This window comes from Dreissena polymorpha, chromosome 10 (genome assembly GCF_020536995.1).
Source record: "Dreissena polymorpha isolate Duluth1 chromosome 10, UMN_Dpol_1.0, whole genome shotgun sequence".
Taxonomy (NCBI): Eukaryota; Metazoa; Mollusca; class Bivalvia; order Myida; family Dreissenidae; genus Dreissena; species Dreissena polymorpha.
The window spans coordinates 81,539,650-81,562,501 of NC_068364.1; the positions used below are offsets into that span (position 1 = coordinate 81,539,650).

The 22,852-nt window shown below is 37.1% G+C and overlaps 1 protein-coding gene across 1 annotated transcript in view; it reads left to right on the forward strand.

Moving 5' to 3' along the window:
* LOC127849279 (titin-like) overlaps positions 1-22,852 on the forward strand; it is a 215,281-nt gene that overhangs the window by 23,813 nt on the left and 168,616 nt on the right. Inside the window, 10 exon segments of the mRNA XM_052381996.1 lie at positions 942-1,162; positions 2,567-2,689; positions 3,067-3,258; positions 4,126-4,240; positions 4,927-5,168; positions 5,968-6,090; positions 8,150-8,341; positions 9,243-9,430; positions 10,551-10,583; positions 14,600-15,932. Of these exon segments, the coding sequence (XP_052237956.1) occupies positions 942-1,162; positions 2,567-2,689; positions 3,067-3,258; positions 4,126-4,240; positions 4,927-5,168; positions 5,968-6,090; positions 8,150-8,341; positions 9,243-9,430; positions 10,551-10,583; positions 14,600-15,932 (2,762 nt within the window).

Genomic DNA, 22,852 nt, shown 5'->3' on the forward strand with positions numbered 1-22,852 from the left:
TTTGCCAATGGAATTTTTTTTTTTTTTTCCCCAAAATCTGAAAAAATCCACCACCCCAAAAAAGGCCAAACTTAAGCAATAAACTCAATAATTGGTTTATAGAGTTTATTTAACAGCAAAATAATTCCATAGCACTTTATAATATAAATTTAAATAAATGCAGTTGAACATGCACTTATAAACAACTGGATAACTGTCATTTAAAATCATATGAGTTTTATTTATTTTCCTTATTTCATGATTTATTGCTGCTCTAATATTCCCAATCCAAAAGGTACAGGCTGTAAAATATTAATAAAAAACACTGTAACATGATGTTTGGTGGAAATATATCGCACTCACCAAAAAGAAGGCCACGTTCATGTGTTAGTTAGTGGACACTTTTTTGTAAAAATATTGGAAGTGGATATTTTTTTGCTTATATCTGTCCTTCAGCTATTTTTGATAATTAACAAATTTGTGGAGTTATGGCCCTTGAAAATTGTCTAGTTACTCTCAAGCAGATTTCATCCAATCTTTGTCAAACTTAATATTTCAAGATTGCTTTAAGCCTTAAGTGGTCTTAGCTGGTAAACAATAAATAAAGGTTATTACTCTGTGGTTCTAAACAAAGCAAATGCACACATTCATTTCTGCGACTCTTTGATATCACTGAATTTGAGCTACATTATGTGAAAACTCGACTTTATGCACAGGCTAGTCAGGAATGACACTTTCCTTTACTGAAATTTTCATTACAAGCATGCCTCTTTTACACGAAATTTCAGTTAAGGCTGATAGTTTCCTGGCTGGTTAGCCTGTGTGTAGTGCACAGGCTAATGTGGTACGATACTTTACGCATCTGCATTCAGCCCAGTTTTCTTCTATCACTGCTCATATGATTGAATTTTGGTGCATGAGTTGCCAAGGTGTTTCATTGATTATTCGCCATGTGTTGACAGGCAAGGAGTTACTTGAGAAGCTCCAGAAATATAGCGACGTTGCCATGGCGGGGACTGAGCCTGTGACCACCCTGGACAACCTGGAGGCCCAGAAACACGCGAAACGCATGCTGCAGTACCTGGAGGCACGTGTCGACAAGGTGGCCTCGTACCTGGACAGCAAGGGACGTAACCTTGACCTGGACGTGCAGCGTGATAGTGTTCAGAGGGAGATACGACAGGTCAGCAGTGTTTCATTTACATGAAGCAATGGGTAATTTCCCCCTACATTCATAAATCAATGAGTCAAAAAGTGTGAAAATGAAATATTTGACAGAGCCTTTTTATCTTCCTTAGGGCCTTATAAAGGCCCCTTCCTCAAAGAGAATTTCTTGAAAATAATGAAAATTTCCCAAAATGTCAAGCTTACTTTGGGAATTTTTTTTCTCCTTTCTCAGTTTTTATATAATATTTTCATAGCTTGGAAGGCAATGCCCATTCCCCAAATCAAGAGAAAAAGCCCTGTTTGAGAAATGCAATGATTATATTAGGATAGGACTCAAGATGCTCACCAAAAGGAAATGCTGGGTCATTGGAATAAGATAGAATACTAGTAGATGTGTTATCAGAGTGTTTTACTTTCTAAGGCTGTTAAACACCCTGATATCAGCCAGTATCCACAAGACATTTTTGTAAATGTATGTAATTTTTACCAAATTTAAATTTTACGTTAACCCTTCCCCCCATAAGAAGCAAAGTGAAAATTGCTTTTGCAACCAGTATAAAACCAGAACAGCTTGAAAGTAACTCGCAGTCTGTTTAGGTTTTATGCTGTTTTCTGCTCATCAGTATCTAAGGGTTGGAAATGATGCCTTTACAACATGAAAAATGTAACTTTCTAAGGAACAACAAATGCCTAAAAATACGAATCTCAGTAGGAAAAGGTTAAACAATGTCTACCTCTTTCTCAGATCTTAAATAGAGGCAACCATTTGGGATCTGAAACAAAGTGTCACTTTATACAATGGAGATATTGTTTGCTTTTATAATGCATAGTATATCGACTAGAAAGGCTAATTTTAGCTCGGCTGTTTTTGGAGAAATCCCGAGGAATTGTCATAGCCAGCTCGTCGTGTCGTGTCAGCTAAAACCTTGACATTTTGTCAAGGTTTTGAACATTGTATCTAAAATCAAAGTGCTTCAACTTACAACTTTGAAACTTCATATGTAGCTGCACCTTGATGAGTTCTACATGCCACACCCATTTTTGGGTCACTAGGTCAAAGGTCAAGGTCAATGTGACCTCTAAAAAAAAAATAAAAATTCTGACAAGCTTTCATCTATTCAAAACTGCACCCGCAGCCAAGCGTGGCACCCGTTATGTGGTGCTCTTGTTTGTATGAACACTTGACTAAAAGTTTGTTAATTGTCTTCCTTTCCAGTGATATTATTGAGCATTATCAAACTTAAACAACAACATATTTTATTATTTTGATACTATTTAATGTATTTGTTTAACTTAAACAGTAACAGTTTTTAAGCAGAGTGAGTTTGATAAAAGTAAACTGTACAAGTTTCATCTAAGTATTACTTCAGGTTTGTATTGATGTCAAAGATGTTTCATGTGTCACATGTTTGGTTTGCAGGTTGTTGAATGGATACTGGGCCCCGGTGAGAAGTTGTTGGCCAGCCAATCAGATATCGGGGACTCTGCTGAAAGTGCCGAGGTCCTGAGAAAGAGACACGAGGAGCTGGAGATCAAATGCACCGTATGTACCTGCATACGAGCCTTTCTGTGGGAAAACAGGTCTTAATGCATGTGCCTTAGTGTTGTCCCTGATAAGCCTGTGCAATCGGCACATGCTTATCAGGGACGACACTTTCTTCTTAGTGAAAGTGTCTTCCCAGATAAGCCTGTGAGGACTGCAAAGGCTAAGCAGGGGGCACACTTTATGCACATGCATTAAGCCCTATTTTCCCAGAGCAGGGCTCATACATATTTCCATTTTGTCCTTGCAGGATACGTACAGCCACTATGACCTTATGTCATGGCTCATCATGAAAAAAATCCTGTACATCTTGTTGTTTATTACGTGCTGAACTTAAAAACACGAGAAATCAAAGATATTTTCCTTGTGTGACACAGGATACGTACGGCCACTACGCGGAGCTCCGTCATCGTGTGGATGACCTGTTACAAGACGAGACCCAGTACGGAAAAGACATGCGCGCCCAGCGAGACTACATGGACACAGTCTGCAGGAGCCTGGCTAGTAGACTGGAGAGGAGACGTACACTGCTGATTACCTCTGTGAGGTTTCATCGTCTAACTGAGGAGGTAAGTGTGTTTAGATGTTGGAATTACCTCTGTGAGGTTTCATCATATAACTGAGGAGGTAAGTGTGTTTAGATGTTGGTATTACCTCTGTGAGGTTTCATCGTATAACTAAGGAGGTAAGTGTGTTAAGATGTTGGTATTTGCAGATAAAAAAAAAGCCTCTCTCTGGTAAAAAAGAGATTAATGCATATGTGTTAAGTGTCATCCTAGATTGTTGTCTGCAGAGGCTTAATGCATATGTGTTAAGTGTCATCCTAGATTGTTGTCTGCAGAGGCTTAATGCATATGTGTTAAGTGTCATCCTAGATTGTTGTCTGCAGAGGCTATGTGTTAAGTGTCATCCTAGATTGTTGTCTGCAGAGGCTTAATGCATATGTGTTAAGTGTCATCCAAGATTGTTGTCTGCAGAGGCTATGTGTTAAGTGTCATTCTAGATTGTTGTCTGCAGAGGCTTATCAAAGACCACACTTTTAGCTAGTATGTTATTTTTTGTTTAAAGATAGTCTGTTCTTAGCAAAAGTCCAATTTAAGCTAGTAGCCTTAACCAATGGTCAAGTGTATGTATAGTTAGGTACGTTAGTAATGTCATTAAAAACTGTAAAGATTTGTTTGTAACAAAATGTTTGTCCCCTTCTTTCATTCAATTTGACAATGAAATGCCTTTTGTATTTGTTTTTCTTAATCCTTTTAATTGTTAATTCCTACTGTATTCATCTGTGTTTAGAGGAAAAAAATAACATTGTCTGGAGATGACCTTTTATGGATTCTTGTCATGTAATAATATAATGTATAATAAAAATGTGCACTTTTTGGCAATTTCTGATGTCATTTTTAGAGATATGATATGATTATCTGTACAATTTCCAGTTTGCACGTAAGTTGGATGATCTTCTAGCACTGCTCTACAATGACCGCGAGGCAGACTCAGTGGAGGCAGCGAAGGAGGCACTTGAAGTCTTGAAGGAGAAGGTCGATGCAATAGGTGAACATTTTAAAATAATTGTTTTGTCTTTAAATGTTGCTTAATGAATAATTCATCAAAAAAAGCAAACATACAATTGCTTAAATGTTTTGCTTTAAATGAAATTCATAATTACTTTACGCCCCCATTAGGGTGGCATATAGCAGTGTGTCTGTGTGTCTGTCTGTGTGTCTGTGTTTCTGTCTGTCTGTCTGTCCGTCCGTCTGTCCGTCCGACCGTCCGTCCGTGTCCGTCCGTCTGTCCGAAAACTTTAACATTGGCCATAACTTTTGCAATACTGAAGATAGCAACTTGATATTTGGCATGCATGTCATCCTTCAAGGTCAAAAGTAAAAAAATACAATCCAAGGGAAGTTATAAGCTACAAAAGGGAGATAATTTCTAAACCTGCCAAATGATATATTGAAATTTTAATATTTCAAAGCGGCGCAATAAGGGGCATTGTGTTTCTGACAAACACATCTCTTGTTATGTACTTGTTTGGTATTATGTAGTTCATAGATTTTACAAGTATATCATTGAATTGAGAAGTATATCATAGAATTTACAAGTATATACAAGAATTTTCAAGTATATTTCTCTTAAAAAATAAAATATATATTTGCTAAATAAATTTTAATTTTACTTTTTTTCATTTGTATTGCCAAAAGTTTTAAAGATTAACACGTTGATCTTTTGCTTTGAAGACGCTGCAGCTAACCGGGCAATGCAGGACGGTCACAGTCTCTTGGACGAGATGTCTCGACCAATCAAAAACGCTTTTGGTGCGGACATTTCACCGGATTACGCCAGCCAGACGAAACACGTGGAGCAGAAGTTGGAGGAACTGCAGGAGCGCAAGATGAGATGTGACGATCTGGCAGACGTGAGGAAACTGAAACTGGAGCAGATCTTACAGCTACGCACATGTGAAAATGATGCACAGAAGGTACCCTAGTTGGGAAGCATGGCTGCCATTTCCTGTAACAAATACAGCTAAATTATGTTTACATGTAGTATGCTTTAAAAATATATTAATGAGAAATAAAGCCTGATGATGAAATTTGTGAAGTGCCCATTATATTTATTATGAGCAAAAAAAGCCCAACAGTCAGAATGTTGGTTGCTGCCTCTAATTTTGTAGTGATATATTTAAGTACTTAAATAGTTTACCCCAATAGCTGGCTTTATAACTATGGCTTAAACCTTGTACGACAGGATTACGTTTTGGTTAGCAGTGCTGGCTGTTAACGTTTTAAGCAACTTGGCCCTGCTGTGACATAATGAGGCCCTGCTGTGACATTATGAAGCCCTGCAGTGACAAAATGATTGAGATGATAGTAGACCAGTATAATGGAAAAGCCAATCCATTATATTTTGTATTTTATCATGATAATTGTTTAATTCTATGGATTGTATTGCAAGAGATCAGTGAGATATTTTGCTTATGTGACATGATCATGATGATGAATATGAGCCGCACACTGTGAAAAGGGGGTTTAATGCATGTGCGTAAAGTGTCGTCTCAGATAAGCCTGTGCAGTCCTGACAGGCTAATCAGGGACGAGACTTTCTGCCTAAACTTGATTTTTGTTAAGAAGAGACTTTCTTGAAACGAAAAATATCATAGAAGCGGAAAGTGTTATCCCTGATCAGCGGACTGCACAGGCTTATCTGATAAGACTTTTTATCTACAAGCATTTAGCCCCAGTTTCCCAGATTGTTTCTCATTATGTTATCTGTGTCAGGCAATCACATGGATCCTTGAGCTGTGTGACATGATGTTGACCACACAGACCCACATCGGTCAGACACCCCAGGAGATTGAGTCTCTGCAAGACCAGCACAGGAAAGTGGAGACTGCTGCAGGGGTATGAGTTTCTATGCACTTAGCTTGTAAGTTAGAATTATATAGCTGTATTTTTTAATTCTTCGTCAATGTGTCGACACCTGTGGACTAAGTAAGATTGAAGGAGCCTTTGACTTTTTACCACACTTTTTTATGCTTTCCAGTGGTTTATAGAGAAATAGCTGTGAATTTAAACTGAAAACTCAAAACAGCGAAGACAGGGTTTTTTTTACTAAGAAAGTGACGCCGATAGTCGGCGTTTTCCCCTACCAGAATTTTTTCCCCACAAAATACAATTTTCCCTCCAATAATATCATTTTTCACCAAAATGTATCGTTGTTTAGCATTTATTTCAGTTTTAAACAGATTATTGATAATTTTGATTGCTTAATTATCCATCGCAATACTAGCTCATTTGCAGTGGTCGCTAAAACACGTTAAAATAGAAATAAGCGTCTACGGAGTTGGATTAGAATGTGTAGTTTGCGGTTCCTGTTAATTTTTGCAAAGTCATGCGGAACATTTCGCACTTTATCGCTGTCAATGTTGGTAGAAGAATCCTCAAACTAAACGTGCTTACATCTGAGTCGTTAAGGGCATGCTTTATAACCTAATGGATAAAGGGAAGTCACTGTAAATGTCATTTGTGTTTGTTAACGTTATTTTAATGATTTTGATAGAAAACCTTATTGTAATTTGGCAAAAATTTCATCTAGATTTGATTGGGTATGGGGCCGTTTTTTTTGCTTTGGGAATGCCTCCATTTTCCGGAGACGGAGACAGCGGTGAAAAACCCCTGAAATCAGAGTCGATGACTTATAGACATTGATTAAAACAGTTGTTATTTTTTCCCCAAATAAGTCTCTCTCGCCTTCTATTTTCCCCTTTCACCCAGCGTCCAGCGTCTTCCCCTTTGTCTAAAAAAAAACCCTGGACGATTGACAGTGAATTTTTTTTCACGGTTATACACTGAAAAGACATTGTTTTCATGACTTTGTGACGTCATTATTTCAGCAAAAATACAACAATAATCATTTGTAAGCATGAACTAAAAAGAAAATGTGTTGGATGTAGGGGAATACTGATTTAAATTCACTTGTGATAATAGAAAAAAAATTCATTTTTGGCTGGGCCACTTGTGAAAAATTTATTTTCTTTGATCACTTGGGATTTAAAATCCATATTCCACCAAATCCAACATATATCCTTTATATAATTCCAATATAATGATCGATTATCAGATCCAAGCCAAAAACCTGCATTATAAATGGAGGGCTTTATAAGTTTGGAACGTATATGCTGGTATAATCCTATATCAGATTCTAAGTGTAATTCCCACTTATTTGGTTTGGTTATAAATTGAGCTTATCAATACCTGGATGGATACCTGGATGGATACTATCCATTTCCTGACAATCCCATATCATCATGACTTTTAAAAAGCCAATTATGGCGAATATTTGCAAAGAATGTTTTTAAAAATATGATAAACACACATGTTTGACATCTTAAAGAAATGAGTCTCCCTTTGAGAAACAAGTGTTTTATTAATGTGGGTGTAGTGTCATCCCAAATTAGCCTGTGCACTTGAAGGGATGACACTTTCTGCAAATTTTTATTGTAGAGTATTTTGCACTTTTTTTGTTGCAAACTGCACAGGTCAATCTGAGACGACACTTAATGCACATGCACCAAACCCCGAGTTCTCAGAATGTGACTCAAATACAGTGTTTTTTTGTCATTCAAAATCGGGTCCGGTAATTGGCCCCATTCCAAATGGAAACAAGTATATATTTTTCCCAAATGGGAGCTAAAAATTTTCAATGGAACGTTTCCATTTGGTTGATCTCAATATTTTGTTCAACTCCCATTCAAGTTCAACCTTAGTAAATATAATACTGGAAACACATCTATAATCAATTTTGAAGCATTTTTTAGCAAAACAAAAACAACACTAATTTCCCAATTTTAGTCAAAACGCTGCAAATTTTCCCAACGCAAAGGGATCCAGCCCCATTCCCAAAATGGTGAAAACAAAAACTGAAACATAAATTGAGTTTGTAACACCTTGTTGTTTCCAGGGTACCTATGACTATGGGAAGCAGCTGCTGCAGGCAGCCCTGGTGCTGCGACGTTCCCTCCGACAGGAACTGGAACCCAACAGCCTGCTGGCTCATCAGCTGGAGGAGGCATGGAAACGATTCTCTATCGGCAACAACGAGCGCGCCAACAGACTCAATGTAGCCTCAATGTTCCTGGCACAGTCTGATAAGGTAGGAGTTGAACTTACGTGACTCAATGTAGCCGCAATGTTCCTGGCAAAGTCTGATAAGGTAGTTTGGTTTAAACCTATTTATTTTGGCTTCATTGAATCAAAAGACGAAGGCCTATTGAAATGGTCTTGAGTCCGTTTCCTGGGTAAAACCAGTACTTGGTGCTGATGGAGGAGATCTGAAGAATGCTCCCACAGTAAGGATCAAATCTGTGACCTCCCTGTTGCTAGGTTGACACCATATCCATCATGCCACAGCGATCTTTTTCTGGGAGTTGTAACTGTGGACATTGACGTAATAATTTGGTGTAAATTCAGATAAAATGAATAACAACTCTATTGTCAGCATTTTAGGAGTTATTGCCATTTGCCTAATTGTCTGTTTAGTCTTTTCTTTCTATGGTACAAGGACCGTTAGTAACTAATCAGGAGTTATTGCCCTTCTGTAAATTTTCCATCAAGATTTACAGAGTTATTGCGCTTCAGTAAAATTTCTTGTGTGTAACATACTTCACAGAGCATTAAAGGTATTTGAACAAAACCTTGTTGACTTTTGGAGTACATAAAGAATAAATGCTTTGTAGAAGAACCACAACTCTTAAGCCAGTATAAAAGGAGTTATTGCCCTTTGCTTATATTTCCTCCATAAGAAGCGAAGTGAAAATGGCTCTGTTCAAACAGCATAAAACCAGAACAGCCTGCGAGTTACTTGCAGTCTGTTCAGGTTTTATGCTGTTTGCTGCTCATCAGTATCTATCGGTTGGAAATGAAGCGTTTTAAACTTGAATTTATCAAGAAAGATCCAAAATTAAATTTAACTTTCTAAGGGACAACAAATGCGTAAAAATACATATCTAAGGGGTAAAGGGTTAAGCATTATTCTGATGTTTCTGGTGTTCCAGCTATTGGAGCGTGTAGAGCAGCTGATGGTGGTGGTGGCTCAGACGCTGACAGGGGACGTCCAGGTCCCGGAGGCTCTACGGAGACACACGCCGGAGAAACAGGCGGTTGGGCGGGAGATTGCAGACGTGTCTCGCATGGGAACTGCTCTCCTAGAGCGGCTTGCACTCCCAGTGATTGCAATAGATCGGTGAGTGAAGTTGTCTGCACTTTGAATGCTCATGTTGTATACATTGTTTCTGCCTCATCGAGTATTTACCCATCAGCAGAGAAATTTAGAAAAGGATGAAAAGATATTTTATTTGAAATGATTTTGTTTTAATGTATTTTAATTGTCATACCAAACCTGTAGCAAGTATTCATAAAGTATGAACTCACAAAAGTGTATTTAAGCAAAAAAATGAATGGAGTGTATTATTTCCTTAAATGATAATAATAGATAAAATTATATTATCATAATATTTGTGTTCTTATACAGACTTTACATCAAGTATTCTTAAAATAGTTCATAAAAGAGCTTGTATAAAAAATATAATAAAAGTGTCAATAATAGTAGTGACTGGCTTTCATTATTAAAGCGCATAGATTTGTGAATGGAATGACAATATTGTAAGAATAGTACAAAATAGCATGTTTTGCGTAAACACTATAGAAAAAAGCATATCTTAACCTCATTATTTTACGTGACTATTGAAGTGAGAGAGAAACTGAGTATTTTGAACATAAAACTACATTTTAGTGTTATCAATGGGCCCGGCTATGTGAAAACTTGTCTTTATGCACGTGAGCAAAGTATTGTTCAAGATAAGCCTGTGCAGTCCCCAGGACGACACTTTCTGCCTTGACTGGATTTTCATTAAGAAGAGACTCCAATATTATGTTAAAGTGGAAAGTGTCCCTCCTGATTAATATGTCTGGACTGCACAGGCTAATCTGGGACGACACTTTACGCACATGAATTGAGCCCATTTTTCCAAGGGCACGGCTAAAATGAATAATATGAGCCTTGTTCTGAGAAAACTGGGCTTAATGCATTTGCGTAAAGTGTCGTCCCAGATTAGCCTGTGCAGTTTGCACAAGCTAATCAGGGACGACACTTTCCGCTTTTATGGTATTTTTAGTTTCAAGGAAGTCCTTTCTTACCGAAAATCCAGTTTAGGCAGAAAGTGTCGTCCCTGATTAGCCTGTGCGAACTGCACAGGCTAATCTGGGATGACACTTTACACTCATGTATTTAGCCCAGTTTTCTCAGAACAAGGCTCATATATGCATGAATAGAATGTAAAATGCATGTTCCTGGCACTATTCAGAGATGGCACGGAAACAATGATATGGCCGGACAGGTAACTTTTGTATACAGAGAGTTCACTGCCCTTTGACCACAGCGCTATTCTAGATATTGCTCACAGCATATCATACCATTTGCTTGTTAAAAATGTATCCCTGCTACTGACTTATCATGGCAACTTCATTGGCTTTAGGTTCGAAGCCTCTAGATGCACTCGAGTGCTCATTATGGGTTTTCTATGTAATATATGTGTCAGATTCGTATTTTTTTTCATGGGACACTGTTCAACATTGATAGGATGTGGTATTATTGTCATATTCCCTCTACCATAAATACATGATAAACATGGCCCTATGAATACCTTTTTCTAGACTTCACTATGGATTGTTTTATTTTATTGATCTATTTTGTTTTTTATATATTTCCTAATGAAAATTTAGAGATATTTGTTGCTGAACTTAATTTTATATTAACTAACATGGTGTATGAGGGTAGATTGTTTGCACCTTAATCTATTTTACTTGATGATAATGTATACAGAAGTTAATGCAAATGCCATTTGTTATGGGTAAATGAAACAGTGAATCGTGCATACAACTTGGGAAGCTGCTTTCATATAAAACAATAGATACTTGCCAACAGCTGCTTTCTGATCATGAAACCTTTACCATATGGTTATTTGTGCAATGGCGCACAAATATGCGTTAATATAGGTTTATATTGCAGAATATGTGCCTTGTTTTTTGCCATGACATGTTGGCTAGTTTAGTGTTTTTAATGTATTTGTCATGACATGTTGGCTAGTTTCGTGTTTTTAATGTATTTGTCATGACATGTTGGCTAGTTTCGTGTTTTTCATGTTTTTGTCATGACATATTGGCTAGTTCTTGTTTTTAATGTATTTGTCATGAAATGTTGGCTAGTTTCGTGTTTTTAACCAGGTTTTTTAACCAGGTTTTCCGAAGGAAAAAACTGGTTATTAGATTGGCGAATGCGGGCGGGCTGGCTGGCGGGCTGGCTGGCTGGCTGGCGGGCTGGCGGAATAAGCTTGTCCGGGCCATAACTATGTCGTTCATTGTCAGATTTTAAAATCATTTGGCACATTTGTTCACCATCATTGGACGGTGTGTCGCGCGAAATAATTACGTCGATATCTCCAAGGTCAAGGTCACACTTTGAGTTCAAAGGTCAAAAATGGCCATAAATGAGCTTGTCCGAGCCATAACTATGTCGTTCATCGTCAGATTTTAAAATCATTTGGCACATTTGTTCACCATCATTGGACGGTGTGTCGCGCGAAATAATTACGTCGATATCTCCAAGGTCAAGGTCACACTTTGAGTTCAAAGGTCAAAAATGGCCATAAATGAGCTTGTCCTGGCCATAACTATGTCATTCATTGTGAGATTTTAAAATCATTTGGCACATTTGTTCACCATCATGGGACGGTGTGTCCCACGAAAGAATCACGTCAATATCTCCAATGTCAAGGTCGCCACGACTAAAAATAGATTTAAAAAAAAAAAAAAACTTACAAAGGGGGTTAATTTTTTTTGGTCATTTCAAAAGTTCAGTTTGAGTTTTCTCCCTTTATCAGATTTTTTTTTCACAATGAAAACCTGGTTTTGTGACACTTTTGTCCCTTGTTAATGTATTTGTCAGGACATGTTGGCTAGTTTCGTGTTTTTAATGTATTTGTCAGGACATGTTGACTAGTTTCGTGGTTTTAATGTTTTTGTCATGACATGTTGGATAGTTTCGTGTTTTTAATGTATTTGTCATGACATGTAGGCTAGTTTAATTGTTTTCAAGGTATTTGTCATTAATGTTGGCTAGTTTCATGTTTTTAAGGTATTTGTCATGACATATTTGCAAGCTTCATATTTCAAGGGATTGGTCATGACATATTGGCTAGTTTTATGTTTTCAAGGGATTTGTCATGACATGTTGGCTGGGTTCATTTTTTCATGGTATTTGCCATGAAACATGGGCTATGGTTATGTTTTCAGTGTATTTTCATGACAGAATTGTTAGTGTCATGTTCTCAATGTAATTTGCACGACAATATTGTCCATTTCATGTTTTTAATGTATCTGTCATTATATATTTTCTATTTGCATGGTTTCAATGTTTTTGTCTTGACTAATTAAATGTTTTCAAGATATTTGTCATTACATAATATCTACTTTCATGTTTTCAATGTATTTGTCATGAAATATTGGCTTATTTTATGTTTTCAAATAATTTGTCATGCAATGTTGGCAAGTTTAATGTATCTTTGGGTATCTGTAACAAGGGATAGTTCATACAACTTGGAGCACTACTAAGTACTCTTTACACTGTAATATACAAGAAAAGATATATGCTTGCTTTTTGATCATGAAACCTTTACCCATCCTCATTTGTTTTATATCACAAAATGTCTAAATCTTAATTTTCCTGTGTGGCTTTGTACATGTTTTAAAGTTATTTGTACTGACATAGTGGCAAGCTTTGTGAACTTTTGCTATGTTGAGTAGTTTCATGTTTCCAATATTGCATGTCATGCCATACCAGTATTTGCTTTTTTCATGGTTTCATTGTTTCAAGGTATTTGTCAGGACATGCTTTCTAGTTTCTTGTTTTCAAGGTATTTGTCATGACATGTTGGACAGTTTCATGTTTTCAAGGTATTTATCAGGACATGTTGGCTAGTGTCATGTCATCAAGATATTTGTGAAGACATGTTTTCTAGTTTCGAGTTTTCATGGTATTTTTCTTGATATTTTGTATGAATTCATGTCTTCAAGTTATTTACCTCTACATGCAACATCGACAATGTTGCATTTATGTGGCTACTGATTCATGGTGTTGTATTGTTTATGTTATCACCTGGCTTCATTCCAAGAGCAGTTTTAAATGGCTTCATTCCAAGAGCAGTTTTAAATGGCTTCATTCCAAGAGCAGTTTTAAATGGCTTCATTCCAAGAGCAGTTTTAAATGGCTTCATTCCAAGAGCAGTTTTAAATGGCTTCATTTCAAGAGCAGTTTTATATGGCTTCATTCCAAGAGCAGTTTTAAATGGCTTCATTCCAAGAGCAGTTTTAAATGGCTTCATTCCAAGAGCAGTTTAAAATGGCTTCATTCCAAGAGCAGTTTTAAATGGCTTCATTCCAAGAGCAGTTTTAAATGGCTTCATTCCAAGAGCAGTTTTAAATGGCTTCATTCCAAGAGCAGTTTAAAATGGCTTCATTCCAAGAGCAGTTTTAAATGGCTTCATTCCAAGAGCAGTTTTAAATGGCTTCATTCCAAGAGCAGTTTTAAATGGCTTCATTCCAAGAGCAGTTTTAAATGGCTTCATTCCAAGAGCAGTTTCCAAATATCTTCATTCCAAGAGCAGTTTAAAATGGCTTCATTCCAAGAGCAGTTTCCAAATGGCTTCATTCCAAGAGCAGTTTTAAATGGCTTCATTCCAAGAGCAGTTTTAAATGGCTTCATTCCAAGAGCAGTTTTAAATGGCTTCAAAATGTTTATACTCTCCTAGCACTGTTCTATGAGGCTTGAATTTGAGTGTTATTTGAACTGTTAAAATAAATACATACTTTCCGCAAGGCATGCATCGGTGTTTGATAGTGCACATATATTCATTTATCTTACTCATGCTGTGAACTACTTACTTACACACAACTTGTCATAGACATTAAAACTCAACTCATGCTATCTTGCACAATATTTCTGATACACCATTAATTTGTTTAGTAATGGTTCACATTTTCATAATATTATGTGCCAATTATGATAAGATTGTGTTGCCATATGTCTAAATGTTCATATTTTAAAATAAAATTAATTCATATGAACACAAGTTTTACATATTTAGCTTTGTTCCTTTTATTCATTGTTTTCTCTGTTAAATTTTGTCTTAATTGAAGTTTTTTCAGGGTGGTGTATGTATGAAAATAAACATATCAAAACATTTGTAAAGAAACTGTATTTTTTTTTTATTTACCATGAAGACAATAGTATGCTTCCGTTACATCTCCTTCATAAAATTGGAATCATAGACTAAAATTCCATGGTTAAATTTTTCAGCCGCGAGAAGCAGCTTAGCAAAGAAGACCAGAGTGCCACGGAAACCATCAACAATCGCCTTCGAAAACTGGACCACAAAATATCCGAATTGAACCGTTACTGGAAGGAAATGGAGCAGACGGGACAACCCCCCTCTGTGATGCCACGAATTTCAAAAGCTGCAGTCAATACTTACCCATTGGAGCAAGGTCAAGGTCAAAGGTTACCTATGACCTCTGAGCCAAGGTCAAGAGGTCAAGCCGATCCAAGGTCACAGACTCTTCCATTGCCAGGAAGGTCATCACTTGGTCAACCAGGCAGGGTGCAAAGTTTTAGCAATAAGGACATTCCAAAACTTATCAAAAAGGGACCAATAAGGAAAAGGGACAGTGACAGACGGAGGACGGCTGAACTCATAAAGAGTCAAAGGTCAAAGCCCAAAGATCAGGCTGATTCTGGAGAAACCAATGGTCACAGTTATCAAGAAAGCCAGATAAAACCAGATTCTTTAGATGCAGCAATGACTGAGCCACACGTCAGCCAGTCCTATTACCCTAGGTCAGAGGACTTCTCCGGCCATATTCCACCGTCTAGTTACTCGTATCTTCCACCTGCCAGGGAACAAAGGACCTACCCCAGTGATTCAAGCAAGGCTTACGCACCCCTTATCAACAGTCAGGCACAACTGCCATCATCATCAAACATATCACACGATCAGTCATTAGAAGTTGAAGAGAAGTTTGTGAAGCCCTCATACCAGCAACATCAGCAATCCACCTATCAGGCTCAGCCGGAATATCTACCAACCCATCAATCTCAGTCCACCAATGTTGTCACCACACGCTTGCCACTCTTCACTTCAACGGCAGATGTTCCCTCACCAAGCTCTGCCAACAGTTCTTTTTCACAAACACCCACTGGCTATCATCCAATGGAATCTGAAAGCTCGGTCAAGGTTTTTCCATCCGAACCAGCGGTGTCTGCAACACAGTCCAAGAGCGACACTAATTCAGAAGATAAGCTGAAACGGTCTGCAAAGTATATGATACCAGACACACTGCCTATCACCAAAAGTACGCCTAACCTGCCTGCTGGTGTGCCACCACCAAAAGTTGACATAATGCCGAAATTTCATTCGTCACGACGGGCGGATAGCCCACCAAAAAGTTTCCAAGAACTGTTGACAAAATTTCAGACCGGTGAGACGTTGAGTCGGCCAGTTGAGAGCAGGGAAAAACAGGAAGTTCAGAAGGAGTTGAACAAGGTGATGAAGTCTCGCGTCTCGTACCTTGATGATGAAGAGAAAGTCATGGATAGACGGGTTGTGCCTCAGCTGCAGCAAGAAATGGAACAGGTAAATTTAGTAGCAGGGGTTTTATATCAGCCATGTTATGGGAAAACTGGGCTTAACGCTTGTGCATAAAGTGTCATCCCAGATAAGCCCAGATTTTCCAGAACATCAAGATATATATTATGTTACTACAGCCTATGAGAGCTTTAAAAGTGATCACTATTGTAAGAACACAATCATTTGACCTTTGTTTTGAGAAAGCTAAATATTTTCTTGTGATGTAAGTGATGATATATACTGAACAAAACTTGGTGCGATAAATTTGTAAACTACAGATAGTGCCATGTTGTTTAAATGATTCATGACCATAATTGGATAAAGAGAACAATTTGTTTTAAAGCCTTTTCTGACGAAGAAGCTACCTATTCTGAATAACACTATAATGACAAAACTGCAGTGTTTTTTATGCCCCCGGATCAAATGATCGGGGGTTTATTGTTTTTGGCCTGTCTGTCTGTCTGTCATTCTGTCTGTCATTCTGTCTGTCATACTGGCTGTCATTCTGTCCCAAAACTTAAACCTTGGTCGTAACTTTTGCAATATTGAAGATAGCAACTTGATATTTGGCATGCATGTGTATCTCATGGAGCAGCACATTTTGAGTGGTGAAAGGTCAAGGTAATCCTTCAAGGTATCCTTCAAGGTCAAAGGTCAAATATATGGCTTCAATGCAGTAGCGGGAATTGTGTTCCGCAAACACAGTTCTTGTTTTTCATAAAAAATCAGTCAGGTATTTGGCTCCATTCCCAATGGAAAAAAGTATATATTTTTCCCAAATGGGAACTAAACATTCCCAATTGAAAGTTTAAAAAACACTTTTTTTTATATTTCAACATTTTGTTTATCTCCCATATAGCCATATAAGTTCAACCTTAGTGAAAAATAATACTGAAGACACTTCTTTTCTCAATTTGAAGAATTTTTTAGCAAAACAACAACAACACTAATATCCCAATTTTAGTCAAAACGCTGCAAATTTTCCCAATGCAAAGGGACCCGGCCCCATTCCCAAAATGGTGAAAACAAATCACTGAACTGATCGATTTAAATCAGTTAAACGGACGGATAAAGCAATCAAGCTGTGATCGCTGGCTTCTTTGAATTTTCTGAAAATACATGAAGTTGCATAACATGGATTTGAATCAGAAATGGAAGGTTGGAGAAAAAACGAGATCCAAGGACCCCCCGCGTTATATTGGACACAGCGTTATAACGGACCGCACTATATTGGAGTTACAGTGTATGAATCAGGGACCGCGTTCACCTTAGAATTCTTTCAACTTAACCCTTTCCCACTCAGGAGAAAAGTGAAAATGGCTATGTGCAAACAGCATAAAACCAGAACAGCCTGCGAGTAACTCACGGTTGTTCAGGTTTTAAGCTGTTTGCTGCTTATCAGTATCTAAGTGTTGAAAATGAAGCCTTAAAAACTTTAATCTAGTAAGTAAGGTTTTTAATTAAATTTAAGTTTCTAAGGGACTAAAAGTGCCTTAAAATATGTATCTAAGTGGTAAAGGGTTAAGTCTAAGAATAAAGAATCTTCTTTAAATCGGATAATTCAACTGATTTAATTTTGAGTCAAACATGGTATTTACTACCTCTCTACATAATTCTTCGTGTAGAGCAGTTTGTTAGCCGGATTTTTTTCGAAAAAATCTCGGCTTATAGATTGATGTTGTCGGGCGGGCGGGGGGGGCGGGCGGGCGGCGTGCTCGAAAATGTTTAAGTTCTTATTTCATGGTATAACTTTGGTATGCTTGGACCTAGAGTCTTCAAACTTGACATGAAGGTTGGCCAGGATTAACAGATGACCACTGGTCATTTCAAGGTCATTCATTTGAAGGTCAAGGTCACTGTGACCTTCAATATAAAAAATGTTAAAGTTGTTATAACTTTGGTATGCTTGGACCTAGAGTCTTGAAACTTGACATGAAGGTTGGCCATAACTAGTTAGTAACCACTGGTCATTTCAAGGTCATTCATTTGAAGGTCAAGGTCACTGTGACCTTGAATGTAAAAATGTTAAAGTTCTTATTTCATGGTATAACTTTGGTATGCTTGGACCTAGAGTCTTCAAACTTGACATGAAGGTTGGCCAGGATTAACAGATGACCACTGGTCATTTCAAGGTCATTCATTTGAAGGTGAAGGTCACTGTGACCTTCAATATAAAAATGTTAAAGTTGTTATAACTTTGGTATGCTTGGACCTAGAGTCTTGAAACTTGACATGAAGGTTGGCCAGAACTAGTAAGTAACCACTGGACATTTCAAGGTCATTCATTTGAAGGTCAAGGTCACTGTGACCTTGAATGTAAAAATGTTAAAGTTGTTCTAACTTTGGTATGCTTGGACCTAGAGTCTTGAAACTTGACATGAAGGTTGGCCAGAACTAGTAAGTAACCACTGGACATTTCAAGGTCATTCATTTGAAGGTCAAGGTCACTGTGACCTTGAATGTAAAAATGTTAAAGTTCTTATTTCATGTTATAACTTTGGTATGCTTGTACCTAGAGTCTTCAAACTTGAAATAAAGATTGGCCAGTACTAGAAGATGACCACTGGTCATTTCAATGTCATTCATTTGAAGGTCAAGGTCACTGTGACCTTAAATGTTAAAATGTTAAAATTGTTATAACTTTGGTATGCTTGGACATAGAGTCTTCAAACTTGACATGAAGGTTTGCAAGCACACTTAGATGACCACTGGTCATTTCAAGGTCATTCATTCTAAGGTCAAGGTCACTGTGACCTTGAATGTAAAAATGTTAAAGTTCTTATAACTGGTGTGATAGAAACCTTTTGGAGTGATCATAAGGCTGTCTGGATTTCTGTGTAGGTATGTGAAAGCAAAACAATAAATAGTATTATTTCATCTAAGTTTATTTTCTTACATTTGATAATGAAATTGATGGAAACTTCAAACAATATCTTACTAATTTGCTAATAAAAAAATTGAGATCAAACTTTCCTAATTGTCAATTCAAGTTCATATTTGTGACCTTAAATGTTATTGTTGTTCATGTATATGCATGCATTCAAAACATAACACAAGGTTTGCTCATGCCTTGAAAAGTACTTACATTTCATTTTGACCTTTGAACAATATTTCAGTAATTTAAGTATTGCATTGACAAAAACACGAAAGGTACTTTCCTGTCATTTAAATCAAAAATCCGGCTTGAATGCGGTCATCTCCGACCGCGGAACTCTTGTTAATTACATATTTACCAGTGGAAGCATGTATATATTCTAACGTTGGATGGATTTTTCTTGGATCTAATTCTATTCTTTATTCTTAAGTCTTAAAATAGGTTGGTGAATATGAGTGTTAATTATATATTTTGCCTTTAAATCTGATCTTTTAATGTAAAATGTGTCTATCGATATATACTTTCTAGGTATCTGAGACTAGTACAGTATATTATAAGTCCTAAGCATTTTCATTAGTTATACCAGTGTTTTTTTTCACCATTTTTGAAATGGAGCCAGATCCCTTTTGATTGGGAAAAATCGTGGCGTTTTGACTAAAATTTGGGAAACAGTCTTGTTCTTGTTATGCTAAGAAATGCTTTGAAATTGATAATAAAAGTGTTTTCAATATTATATCTAATAAGTTCAACTTATAGAGCTGGATGGAACTTCCGAAGATGGACTGAATGTTGAGATCTTAAAAGATCTTTTTTTTGGAAACCTTTAATTGGGAATTTTAAGGATATACTTTTTTCCCATTGGAAATGGGGCCATTTACAGTGTTTTTTTCACCATTTTGGAATGGGGCCGGCGCCCTTAGGACTGGGAAAATGCGCTGCGTACTGACAAAAATGGGAAATAAGTGTTGTTGTTGTTTTGTTAAAAAATGTTTCAAAATTTAGCACAAAAGTGTTTTTAGTATTATATTTACTAAGGTTGAACTTATATTTATGGAACCTTTCATTGGGAATTTTGAGCTCCCATTTGGGAAAAATATATACTTTTTTCCATCGGGAATGGTGCCGATTAATGGACCCGATTTTGAATGAATAAAAAACACTGGTTTGCCGTCCCCAAATTTGAGCAAAAAAACCCTACATAAAACATATATGATATGTGATTGTGATGTGCAGTCATTGAGTTAGCTGTCCAGTTAATGCAGTGGTTGATACATGTGAGCCGGGTTCTGAGAAAACTGGGCTTAATACATGTGCGTAAAGTGTTTCCCAGATTAGCCTGTGCAGTTTGCACAGGCTTATCAGGGACGACACTTTCCGCTTTTATGGTATATTTAGTTTCGCAGAAGTCCCTCCTTACCGAAAATCAAGTTTAGGCGGAAAGTGTTGTCCCTGAATAATCTGGGACGACACTGAACACACATGCATTATGCCCAGTTTTCTCAGAACACGACTCACATGCTTCTCCCAAGGCGACCCAGGTTCAATCCCTGTTCCTGATGCATGTGAGTTTGGTTGGTGGTCATCGTACCGCGCAGGATGGGTTTCCTCTAGGTACTCCAGCTTCTCTCACACAACGCAAGACCACACCAACATTGACAATATATCAGTGAAAATTACATAGCTGAAAATGGCAGCTGCTATATATGAGTCGCGTTCTGAGAAAACTGGGCATAAAGCATGTTCGTAAAGTGTCCTCACAGGCTAATCAGGGACGACACTTTCCGCCTTTATTGGATTTTTGCTAAGAAGAGACTTCATTTAAACAAAAAATGTCATAAAAGCGGAAAGTAGTGTCCCTGATTAGCCTGTGCGGATTGCACAGGCTAATCTGGAACAACACTTTATGCACATGCATTATGCCCATTTTTCTCAAAACGCGACTCATATAATCAAAATTTGTGCCAACTTTTGTGAGTCTAGTTCAATTAATGAAATAGAAGTGCCTGGACACATTAGGGTCCTCATATAATGAAGCCTCAGGCAAGGATGGACCTCATAAACATAGAAATACCCAGTCATTGCGCAGTGTACCCACATTTGCCAGTCAGGTACAAGACTGTATACATTGGCCTAAGCTGGCAAAGAGGTTCTATGCACAAAAAGGCTGGGTTGATTGCCAGAGAGAGACATTTACTGCGCAATAGGTAGATAGACACCAGCCCAAGAGTGATTCAACGTTTTGCTGCAGATTTCTGGTGTAAGTCAGTGGTGAAATCATTTTGCTGCAGATTTCTGGTGCAAGTCAGTGGTGAAATCGACACATGCTGTACTATTCTTGAGGGTGTAGTTGTCTAACCCTTTGCATGCTGGGAAATTTGTCGTCTGCTAAAATGTTGTCTGCTAAATTTCTAAAAGTAGCATTTTCTTCGATTTTTTTCAAAGAATAATATAAGAATAGCAAACAGTTTGGATCCTGATGAGACGCCAAGTTTTGTGGCTTCTCATCTGGATCCAAACTGTTTGCAAAGGCCTTCAAAATTCGGTTCCAGCACTGAAAAAGCTAACCATGGTTTTCAACTTTATCATCAGCCATTCTTTTTCTGCTCAGTTCTCAACTGCATCACACGCAAATCAATTACGGGGCTAGATTTCGTGGCTCATTTCGCATTATTAGATATTAAATATCATATATCTATAGATACAGAACAGAAATACAAAAGAAGAATGGAAATGAAAATATATAAGTCAACCTGCCACACACAAATTATCTGTACATATTTGAATTATTTACACGCTCATTCTTTGAACTGACCTATTTTAGTGGTTTTGTCAGACATTATTATTTGATTTGATTATTAATTGTTTCGGAAATAATCATGGGAAAGACATCTGACCTTGGACATTTCTGATTAAATTTGGTAAGGTATTATTCCGGGAACTGTCGTGTCGGACAAAAAAAAATAATTTGTAAAACTTACTTTTGGTTAAAACAAACACAGCGAAACTAGGAATATGAAAAAAATACAGACTAGTTTATGTGTTTTTTTATGCCCCTGGATCGAATGATCGGGGGTATATTGCTTTTGGCCTGTCTGTCATTATGTGTGTCCGTCCCCAAACTATAACCTTGGTCATAACTTTTGCAATTTTGAGTGGTGAAAGGTCAAGGTCATCCTTCCAGGTCAAAGGTCAAATATAAGGCTTCAAAGCGCAGTAAGGGGGCATTGTGTTTCACAAACACAGTCCTTGTTTACTTCTATAGACTGTTTAACGGAGTTTACCAACCAGTCAAACTTGCTTTCTTTGATGGTGATGTAACAAACTCCAAAATGATTGGTAGGACCTGCTAAATATTGCACCTTGTTTCCTTATGTTTCACACTCATATGTCCAAATAACTATATTAATTTACTTCCCTTTTGCTAGTAAATTTGCTTTTTAACATAAATTTAATTAAGGAACAAAAAATTAACAATCTTAGCCTATATTGATAAATCAATTTTTGATTCCACTGAAAGATTTTTTGTGGTCAGTTATTTTCCTTGTATTTTCAAATATTTATTAATAAAATATTGTATGAAATGGAGCTATGGTGGATCGATTGAGCATATTCCTATACATTCTTAAGGAATTTATTTTTAAAGTTTCATGTGTTCACAAATGCCGATTTATTTATAACTTATAGAAGCCATGGAGTCTTTGGCAAGGATGATTTGGCAATGTAAACATGAACTGTCTGAGAATAGCTTGCCATATCATGTGGCATTGATAGCGATGGGTAATGGATGTGTACTGGAGAGCACTATCTACTGATTTTTGGTTTTGAAAAACATTGATCCTCAGAGGATTCGGTATATTGTGCTGATAGGCTTTGTGGTTTTGGCTATAGATTGATCGCATGACTGTATTATTTTATTTTTGTTTTACGATTAAAAACAGTAAAATTATTATCATTACAGATTCTATATCACAACTTTTGAACTTGATTTCATAACTATTACACATGAAAAATTCGCTTTACAATTGACTATTAAAATTGTATCGTCATATAA